The sequence below is a fragment of the Phytophthora infestans genome, genomic scaffold (assembly GCF_000142945.1).
Source record: "Phytophthora infestans T30-4 supercont1.15 genomic scaffold, whole genome shotgun sequence".
NCBI lineage: Eukaryota > Oomycota > Peronosporomycetes > Peronosporales > Peronosporaceae > Phytophthora > Phytophthora infestans.
In genome coordinates this window covers 2,558,012-2,569,101 of record NW_003303744.1, presented here as the reverse complement: position 1 = coordinate 2,569,101, position 11,090 = coordinate 2,558,012, and the positions used below count along the sequence as shown (strand labels likewise).

The window sequence follows — 11,090 nt, the reverse complement described above, 5'->3', positions numbered from 1 at the left end:
TGTCGGAACGCCACTTCGCAATCTTCGTTCCATTTGAAGTCCACTTCTTTCTGCTTTAGTCGTTCCAAAGGGGCGGCAATAGCAGCAAACCCTGGTATATAGCGTCGGAAGTAGCTCGTTAGTCCTAGAAAAGCACGAACGGTGTGAAGATCGTGCGGCCTCTCAATATCCATCACTGCCTTCGCTTTCTCGGGGTTCGATAATATGCCCGTATGTGTCACGATGTGTCCCATGAACGCTACTTGGTCACGTCCCCAGTGGCACTTCTTCATTTTCAGCTTAAAGCCCACCGAGCGGAATCGTTCCAACACTTGTCTTACTCGAATTAGGTGAGTAGGGAAATCGTCACTAAACACCACACAGTCGTCCAAATAGACGAGGCACGTCCTCCACTTCAGGTCGATTAGGACGTTCTCCATTAGTCGTTCAAACGCAGGAACGGCGTTGCATAACCCAAAGGGCATAACAAGCCATTCGTAAAGGCCAAAATTGCTCGTAAAAGCCGTCTTCTCCATACTGTTCGGTTCCATCGGGACGTTCCAGTATCCTGAAGCAATATCCATAGTGGAAAACAGCTTGGCGTCCCCAAGGACGTCCAAAATGTCGTCGATCAATGGCATCGGGTAGCTGTCCTTGACCGTGACCGCGTTGAGCTTCCGATAATCAATACAGAATCGAATCCCGCCGTCGGGTTTTCGAATCATCAGTACGGGGCTAGCCCAGGGACTGTTTGAGGGTCTGATCAGGCCAAGCTCGAGATATTCTTGGATCTCAGCCTCCATTACGTCCCCTTCAGCCTTCGAGACTCGATAGGGCGGCTGCTTGATCGGCACGCTCGTTCCCGTATCGATGCTGAACTTCAAAAGGTCCGTACGCCCCGGTTTCTTGGACGTCTCTACGAACAAATCCTTCACACCTCCTAGCATCTCGGCAAATAGTCTCCTTTGTTCCGCTCTCAGCGACGAATCTTGAAAATCCACTTCAAAATCGTCGTCTTCGTCGTTCTGCATTGCGGTGGCTATCTCAACGTTAACGGGTGCCACCTTCGTTTCTTCATTGTCGCCAGAGGCACTTATCGCAGCGCTTACTTCGTTCGTCGCTCCACTTCGAACCTTCGTTCCAAAAGTTGATTTAGGAACGAGAGTCACAGCCGCTACGTATGCACCCGACGGAATTTCAACTTCTTCTGTGGACGCGTTACAGACTTCCACTAAGGCCATTCCATTCCTCACGGTGCACAGTGTTCGGGCCACTCGCAAGTTCTCATCGGTCCCGGGAACGCCTTCTACCAGAACTGTGGAACGATCTTTCATCGTTCCACGAATTTTAGACTTGACCAGCGCTAAGTGACCAGGCTTCAAGCGAACTGCTGAAGTCGTCGTGACTGCATAAGTCTCCTCCACTCTCGAGATGCCCAACGGGATCACATCTCCCGTCCCTTTCAGTGTCATCGTTTGGTCTTCAAGATCCATTACTGCTCGGAACGAGCGCAACGAGTCCGTTTTCAAAATGGCATCCACGAACAAATGGTCATCCACCACAAACGGAAGAGTCATATCGATCGTTCCAAGTGTTATTGGAAGTTCGACCACGCCACGTACTTGTATTTCATGTCCCGAAACGCTGTCTAGGCTTCCAGTGTAGGGCTTGAGGGGTTCCGACGCGCGACCAAGCCGTTAAGCACTCGCCTGTTCACGAGACTCGCCACAGCGCCCGTGTCTGCCAACATCTCAGATGATCAACAGTCGATGAAGCCCCCGGTCACCGCCTTCAGCCCTCCCACGCTACAAATGACGCGCTTTCCTTCCGGCACAGCTCCTGCCCCATCCTGAGAGGCATCGTCCTCACTCACTGCTCACAATCCCGGCGACCTTCGCGGCCGCGGAGCCCTTCGCGCGTAGATAACATAGATGTCGGATTGTTCATCGGCTATTTTCAGCCTCTCCTGGTCCAGCGCTTGGATTGGAAGCCCAAACGTCACCTTCTTCAACCGATTTAGGGCAACGACATCTGGGACGGGTCCGTCTATTTTAGAAGCTTTTGGTTTGTCGCGCAATTTGTCACGGATGGTAGAAGCCTCGGTCCGGAAATAGGAACAAGCCCATGTCACCGCTCGATTTAGGAACGAAGGAGTCGTCGTTCCACCTACTTTCGCTAGGTGGTCTCGAAGAGACTCCTCGTCCAAAGCGTTCTCTTCGTTCTTGTCTCGCAGCGGGGGAACATCAGCCCTCGTTCCGCTCCCTTCCTCCGGATCAGTCTCTCCCCTCCAACTTTTGCCATATTCGTTCCTTTCCTGTTTGAGCATGTCGTACACTCTCTTACGAATTTCGGAACGCTACCTAAAAGGAAACGGCACTCCTTCTTCGTCTCCGTCCATCACAGTAGAGGACTCGTCTAATCCGACGCAGACGTTCCGTATAAACTCACTCTCAGCGGAGTCGTCCTCCGAAGCACCGTCACCGTTTTCTTCTTGGGTGATAGCGCCGACGGGCGACGCCGTCCCCGTCGTTCCCCTTTCGTCCTTACGGTTTCGATTATCACGCCTGGTCTGCAGAGTTCTCCAGTGTCCTCTCGTACCAACCTAGCCAGTACTCTGGCTTCCTCATCTCTCCCGTAGAGACTACCCTTGTGCGCTCCAGCACTTCTTCCGGTATTCCCAGTTGCTCACTCAATTCTGCAAGTGACGGCTTCCCCTGCTTGTTAGCGTTCTGTGTTACTCGTGAATGAACCTTCTCGTCATCCAACGGAAACAGCCGCTCTTCCAGCTCCTTGTCGTACTCCTTGGGCTCACTCCGCACTATCGGATCGTCACCGCGCTCGAGCATGTCCAGCTCTTCGTCGGTAAACAGACGATCATAGTCGTTTGATGAGTCCGTCGCCTTGGTACGTTCCGTTTTCAGCTCAGCTTCGGGAACTTTAACGCCCTCTTCAGAAGCATCCACTACTTTGATCACGGCCGCAAACAGGTTAGTTCTGACGCCTACCACGTCTTCCGTCTTTGTCTCGAGTGCCTGTTCATCCCGTGTCGACTTGTCGGACAACTCGTCCGCTTCCGCTCTTCCGTTGCTCCTTCCTGTGTCTTCGACGCATCCTCGGGAGGTTCCGTTGCCCCTTGATCGACGTCCTGTGCCCAATTGGAGCGATCCTCCGTTCCACCTTCACACTTCCTTGTTATTAAGGAGCTTTCCGTTGCTCCTTCCTCTCGTTCTTTCTCTACTTTCGGTCCCCTCGTAGAGACTTCCTCTTCTCCTTCGTGTCTTGAGCCAGTCCGTTCCGTTAGACTGCTCGTTCCAATCACAACATCCGCATTTTCAGTCGTCACGCTCGCAACGGGAACGTCCCGAGCGTTTACTCCAGTATTCACACCAACCTCGGGAGCCCTCTAAGGTCCACCAAATCCACTTAGCTGTGAACCTTCATCTCCTTTTGTGTCGCCAACCTGGCAAGAGGAAAGAGCGACACTTCTTTCCCCTCCCTCTTGCCCCCTTCATTGTCGGGACATTCCAGTCGGTGTAGTCGCACCTTGGGCAGTCGTCGTTCCACTTGCTACGGCATTCCTCGAGAGACTACGTACTTTCTCGATCTCGGGACAGTTGGTCACGCCATGACCCGGTTGTCGACAGAAGAAACACTCCGCGGTCCGGCGATCTCCAAATCGATTTCCACTCGCTCTCCTAGGCAAGCTACACTCCATGGAGTAGTGACCAAATTGATGGCAGCGATTACATAGGCCCCTCGCACGAGGACACGTCTCTCGACCACACCCTTTTCGCAGCGTCCGCACACCACTTCTCCTTCTGCGGTACGAGTGTCGGGACCCATACGAATGTTGGGAGGCCCCAGTATCGCACCCACTCCGCCGTTAGAAGTACTAGTCGGTTTCTGATCGTTCAAAGTCACTGCGCCTATGTATCCATCGCTCGTTCCAGAATGTTTTTGCACGTTCCGATTTAGCAGTTGCAACTCTTGAAGTACCTGTAACTCCGTCGAGGGTACATTCTTCGTGCTCAGTGGCTTCATTCCATCCTCGGGAAATTCGTCGTCTTCTTCGATAGGCAGGTGAAGATTCTTGAACAACATTATACGACAGGCTTGCTCAATAGACCCAATCATATTACCGTTCAGCACCGCTCGCATCTGCTTGTTCCTTATTCCTTCAAGGAAGAACTCATACCTCATGCGGGGTTCGGGTAAGTTCAGCGCGTCGCATATTGTCTCGAGTCCATCACCCCATTCTTCGGCCGACTCGCCTCGTTTCCTTGCAGCCGTCTTAAGGCGGGTCCAGGTTTGGGCCGGAGTCAGGCAAACGAACCGGTTGTGAAATCTGAAACGAAGCGACTCAAAGTTATGGATTCTCGAGTTGTACCACCATTCCTGTCCCTTTTTTTCCCTTCAGGCACTGTTCGAACACCGTCAAGCGCAGCTGATCGTCCATGCCCATCGTACACTTCACGAACGAGCGCCAAAACGCCGCAGCTCGTTCACTCGAGGCCGTGTCCGAATAAAATGGAACGACCACTTTGACTGCGTTCCTCAATTCGTTCGGGATTCCCACCATCGGAGCGAGCCCTCGGCCATAGTCATGCGGCTCACGTCCGGAATGTTGGGCCATGGGAGCAGCTGGGTGAGGCGTCGCATATCTCGGGTATCGTTCTCGGTCAAACCCCACGTTTCCACTGAGTCTCGGGTCTCCTTCGTGACTTTGGAACGATCTTTCGTCGGTCGGCTTCGTTCTCCAATTCAGCGTTCTCTCCAGTCTCGTCCCGGCCTGCATTGAAGGCGTAGTCATAGGCGTGGACGGGTAAGTAGGAGGCATCTCAATCGGGTTTCAACCCGGCGGTAACATCGGACCAAGCGGATTCGAGGACGAATATTGTCTCGGCGAGCCATACGCTCCACTACCTTCGTACGTTCGGGGTGCTTGGTCGGAAGCCTTCTCATACAAAGGGATGGGAGTCGAGGGTCCGCCGGTTCGAACTTCAGGGTTAGACCGATACACGGTTTCTCCTCTCCCGGGACTACGGGTTCCACTCCTCGGGGACTCCATCAGCCGATCCAGCTCGTTTATTGAGCATCGAGGCGAGGCCTCCACCGTTCTTGACCCTTGGTCTTTCGACGAAGAGGGTTGAGCTCCTACGGACACACTTGACATAGCCATTTGCTGCATGGCCTGGCCGATGGTGTTGACGATAAAGGCTTGAAGAGCCGGGTCCACCTTCGCCGTCCCTTCACTCGTAGGCGTCGTTCCGTCCCTTGCAGGGATCGCTCCATGACTCGAGGGCGTCGTTCCTCGGTTTGCCGGAGTCGCGTTTGGACTAGCAGGTGTCGTTCCACGGCGTACCGTCGTGGTAGGAGCTTGCAAACTCGCACTTGACGCCCAATGACGTTCCACTCTGCTCAACGGTTCAGCTTGAAAGTCAGTCGTACTTCGAAAGCGCGACCAAGATGCAGGAACGTCGCTCTCATACAGTCCTCCTACATCCTCCTCCAGCGGGTACTCAGCTGTCGTCGCCGAGGGCGCCTCCCGCCCAGTCTCGTCCACGTGAGTTAGCGACGGTCGGGACGGATCCAGCGAGAACGACACTCCCCTTCGCGTTCCAGAACTCGACTCTCGGTCTCTCTTCCCTCTCGTGACCGCGCCTGCTCCTCTCTGGGAGTCGGTCGATCCGCTAGCGTCCCGAGGAACGCTTGGAAGCTGGCTCTGCCCTGGGGTGTCCCCAACATCGTCATAAACATTCTTCGGTTCTCCTCGGCTCGTGGTGACGCTCCAAACAAGCTTTCGTCGTACTCCTGGGCCGCTCGTTCCCTCAGCTCTTCTACCGCTCGTTCCGTTTGGACCTCAGCCGTCTCTCCGGATTCACCATGCGTTCGGGGATCCACTTTGCCGCCTTCGCCTTCCTCAGCTGGGGCATCAGCGATCTGGTCCTCGTCAGCATCCGCCAGGATCCGTGCGAGGCGCTGCTCTTCGTCCTCTGTTGGATCGTTCCAGTTTAGGGAGCTCATCTCGTCCCGGCTCCCTTGCACCTTCGCCCGAGTACTTCGACGCTAAGGTATTTCAAGCGGCTCTCTCCGCTTCTTCTCGATTACGGTCCTACGAAAATTGGCTAGAAGATACCCTGCTTCTCCACCAAATTGTCGCGGTCTTCTTCTCTTGTCGGGGTCGTGTATCTTGTGAAAGCCGACGTAGGAACTTAGACGTATTATATGTGTAAAATATACTTGTTTCTTATTTGTTTTTCTTGAGCACTTCTCGTAAAAGAAGGAAATTCACGACTGAGGGCTCTCTCACCATCCCTCTAACTTGCCAAAGTACCTCCTACCAACACCAGTACCGCTAGTTGTCGTTCGTAAACGGAGTCAGCGTACCACTGTCTGGACTCCTTCGTCCCATTTTAGACTAGGGACGAGGTAGTCGGCGACGGGGAGCGAGGCTGATCGGGCCTGACACCCTTCTTACGCCGCTCGCTATATTGCCGTAGACAGTCGTCCAGAATAGCGAGTCCTTCCTCTAGCCGAAGACCGTGACATAATGGTGTGAGCGATCCACACCATCAAAATACGAATATTTTCGACCATCCCCCACTCGGAAAGCGTTTGTCATCTGGAGATTGCTCACCACGCTAACAGGGCTTCATTTAATCCAAACATGACCTTGTCCACCTAACCTAAGAAGTAATGAGCGCACCCGGTCGAACGAAGCTAGAGACAACCGACAAACGCGCTTGAGCTTTTTTATCATGCAGGAGACGCTAGACCGCGAGGCTCCAAGTCTACCGGATTCGAGATCGCTGCTCTTGTCGACGTTGTCGCTCCTCTCCCGGCAAATCCAAGGCAATCAATAGCTTTTTTTTCGCCGTCGACGCCGAGCATTCTGCATTACACACCGAAGCTGAAGCTAGACTGGCCATCACTGTGGTCCACACCAGTGAAAATCCTGCCTAGCCTGCAATTCGGCACTAATACCATCTATATTTTCTTTGTGCGGCTCGTAGCGATTAGTTCGATATAAATGCCACCACACCTAGAAAAAAATAATTAGATTGACCAGAATACCGTAAGCCACGGTCTCAATGCAGCGTAAAAAACATAAAACCGGGAAAATAACAGGTGCGGCTCTTAAAATTTTTGAGACGACACCCCACCTTACCGTCTTACCCCGCATATAAGGCATATGTGCTCTAAATAAAATACGGGATTCGCTCGACATCTAGCTTAAACCTCAATTTGACCACCTATCTAATTAGAACACATGTGGGGCGTTCATATTTCGGAGCACCGCCGCTTCGCCTGTGTTGGCGTACTTAAACACAAGGCCGTACCAACCAATGAATATTCTTGAGAGCTCCAACCAACCACCCTTTTCAACAAACTTGTCGGTGCTGCTGTTACTTGGCTTTAATTCTCTCATTTTATAATTTACACAGCCATGAGTGCTGAGCGACGTAGCTATAGGTAAGTACTGCTGACAAGGACAATAAGCTGGTGTCCAAATTCTCGTACACGGTTGAAAATCCTCTGAAAACGCTGTGCTTGGTTCGCTCCGGATCATATTTCGCAGTGAAAGTAGATGGATACATAATAGTTAAGTATAATACACGTGATTACATGTAATTCGTGCAAACGATTCTTATAAAAAGAAAAAAAAACAATAATAGAATTCATAATACTAACAAGCAAAACCTCCGTATACAACGCAGCCACAACAGAAAGAGAAGACCCGTTACCAATCACAACATCATGTGAGCTGCACGCAGGAGGGTTTGAGCCCTAACCGATCGCGTAGGAGGGTCAAGCCTCAACGACCAAGCCAGTTTCCAGGACCCATTCTTCAAAGTCAAATAATTTGTTCGCTGTACAGCACATGGACTTTCTAAACGAATATAACACCCAAGCATTGTTATATTCATTTACAGCACATATGACTTATATGCGGGGTAAGACGGTAGTACTAACGCTTGTCAGAAAAACTCATCACATTTTCTCAAACCTGCGAATCAAATGCAGACAATGTCTGCATTTAACGGACATAATTATTTTTACCACGTAAAATGTACAAAGTTTGCCAACATTTATAAATCAATGGAACTTTTTACATGTACAACTGTTTCGTGGCTACGGTACATGTACTAATCAAGCAAAATATCAAGTTTCGAATTTTTATTATGACCAAAAAGTTTTTCCTAAACTTCTATGATCTGGCACTTCAACTTGTTCATATTTCAGCCAATCCTGTCTCATGAGAGAAAGGGGGATGGATTGTCGTTTCCCTCTTTTGAGTGACATCTTTCCCCCCTTCGCTGCCCTCCACCTCTTTCCCCATATTCTGCAGGAAGGGGAAAAGCAACGGATCGAGTCACCCGTCGTCGACGCCGTCAGCAAGTCAAAGCGCAAAGCAGACGGAGCCAGCAGCAGCCAGCTCTGTCTCGTTCGCTCCCCCGCGCTGCATTTTTTCTTCATTTTGCGTGTAATTGCATACCACGACGCCTCGTCCCATGGCCGATCAAGTGGATCCCACCGCCGGCGCCGACGCGCAAGCGCCCTCGTCCTCGCAGTGGTCGGAGCACAACGCGCCTAATGGACGCAAGTATTACTACAATGCCGTCACGGGCGAGTCTACGTGGGAGCGGTACGTCGTTGACTAGCGAGACTCGATTTTTTAGCGTATCTCGCCGTCTCCAACGCATCACCTCATACTCTACTCTGTGTATGTATCTTCAGTCCAGCGGAACTAGCAACGGCGCAGACGGAGGTGCCGTGTAGTAGTGCCCCCCAACAGCAGCCGCAGCAGCAACAGCCCACCGCGGGAGGCTTCCAGCAGCCTCAGCCGCAGCTAGGAGGACAGGGTGCTCAAGGTACGTCCACTATACAGTTGGAAAGAGGAGAGATAGTTATCACTAAACCAATACTGACGACATCTGGAGCAGGCGCTGCAGCGTACGGAGCGTATCCGCAGCCGTATGGCCAGCCCATGCAGTACCCGCCGCCGTACGGAGGAAGTGGCTACATGTATCCATTTCCACAGGCTTACGGTTCGTCCATTGCTGCCACAGGGGGCTTGCTTTCCTGTGCGTACTTATTAGCTCATAGCTGACTGGTGTATTGTGCAGGGTACCCGCCGCAGATCGTGGGTCCAGGGCCTCCCATTCAGACGACCGAGAGCGGCCAAGGTGAGCTCCTCGCTGTGTTTTGTATAAATGTGTATGTTTTGTGCGTGGATTTTAAAAAAATGTCGACCCATCATGACACTTGGCCCCACGTGTGTGCGTGATGCGAACCATTTTTTTGCGTGTTGTGTATGTTGCTGCGTATAGGACCTCCTGGCTGCAACCTGTTTGTGTTTCACATCCCGAACGACATGACTAACCAGGATCTCTTCAATTACTTCGCCACGTTCGGCAACGTGATTAGCGCTCGTATTATGGTGGAGAAGGAGACGGGGAGAAGTCGTGGCTTTGGTACGACTACTTGGGCTGGTGATTGTCGGAAAAAGGGTGAAAGTCGATGTGTGAATTTTGTCATTGCTGATACTGTATGTACCTGAAAAAAATAGGGTTCGTGAGCTACGACAACGCTCCGTCCGCTGAAGCTGCGATTAAGGGGATGAACGGCTTTCAAGTGGGTCGCAAGCGCCTCAAAGTGCAGCACAAGAAGGAGAAGAGTCAAGGTCCAATGTTCGGTGAAATGCCTACGGACAACAGCGCCAACGACATGGCTGCTCAGAGCAGTGGTGCTACTTCGCTGCCCTCGGCCGGCTAGAGCGCTCGACGGGAGTATGCTCACTACGCTATCAGTGCCAGGTGGCAGTGGTTTAATGTATTGTAACTAGCGTTGTTACACTGTACTATGAACGGACCAACGTGCGCGAGCATGCATACTTCAGTGTATTGATGAGCTAAGATCGAAATTTGAACCACTCGTTGTACTCACCAGAATAACAATATGAAGAGTTTATGCCGGGATGAAGCATTCATTCGCAAGCATATTACAAAATAATTATGTGATAATGGTTCGGCCGTTCTTGGGTATTACTAGTACTACGTGTCATCGAGAAGTCAATATAACATAGCCATTGCCCCCCCCCCTAGTACTACGTAGTAATACCTACAACACACAAAAATCGCATTTTGTTTTTAAATGTTCTAAACGTAATTTGAGCCACGATAACTTAACTGTAAAATCTGGGGTGCCACACAGCCGTTTCCACTGCAATAGTTTCTCCTCATGCAATAGTTTATTGAAATAGTGATCAAAGCTGCAGTTATGTACCTCTTTGCAAAGCATCACTTTTAAATACAATATTGCATTTCTGAAGCAAGCCGAAGGGCATCACAACATGGGGTTGTGTGGGCGCAAACCGCTCCAGCAAAATCATGTTGCGACTTACGAAGCTGGTAGCTCTTAAGTGTACCCTACGGCTGCTGCTTCAGTTAAAACCAAGACGCTGCAGACTGTTTGATAAAGGCTTATCGAGGCCAGTCCTGCTAAAATCCATCGTGTTCTCATTGTTTTAAGGCTAATTATGCGCTCTAGGCTAGTACACGCGTAGCTCATACCATCAGCTTTTGCTCTGCAGCGCAGTAGGCATGTTGGAGCAACCTGGGCAATTCGCAAGATGGTTGCAATAATGCATTGCAATATTTTCCTCGTACGTAATTTATATTTGTACTGGGTTCCCGTTGACAATTATAAGACACTTCAAGAAAAATATTCTTACGCCGTAAAGGCCAATTTTTTTTCAATCACTGTTGCCAACACCATTGGTGGCTTACGACGGCACAGTCTGTCTGTCCAGCCTGGAGTGCTGAATGATGTGGAGGCTATGTGGAGAAGTTCTCGTACGAGGATGAATACTACTACGTTTTAAGTATTATAGTAGATGGAATGTCGATTCTTAGCTAGAGATACGATGTCAATTCTTGAGAGTGTCCATGTTTCGCTCAGTAGCGTTGTAAATTGGAAGGTCGAAATTAAAAAAAAGGATGCGAGCACTCTTAGTGCCAAAACTGAAATCCAAGATTCCGGTTCGATGCTCACAAGAAAGATAAACCAAGCACGAGCCTACGAGAAGCCGATCATAAAGCGTTAAGTTG

The 11,090-nt window shown here is 50.9% G+C and overlaps 1 protein-coding gene across 1 annotated transcript; it reads left to right on the top strand.

The window, feature by feature from the left end:
• Positions 1-8,328: 8,328 nt before the first annotated feature.
• On the top strand, positions 8,329-9,935 carry PITG_09748 (CUG-BP- and ETR-3-like factor, putative; the record flags this gene model as incomplete). Its single annotated transcript, XM_002903297.1, has 6 exons — positions 8,329-8,626; positions 8,719-8,852; positions 8,925-9,029; positions 9,108-9,167; positions 9,312-9,455; positions 9,551-9,935. 6 exons carry the CDS (start codon positions 8,493-8,495, stop codon positions 9,754-9,756), a joined length of 783 nt encoding a protein of 260 aa, XP_002903343.1.
• Between the last annotated feature and the right edge of the window lie 1,155 nt (positions 9,936-11,090).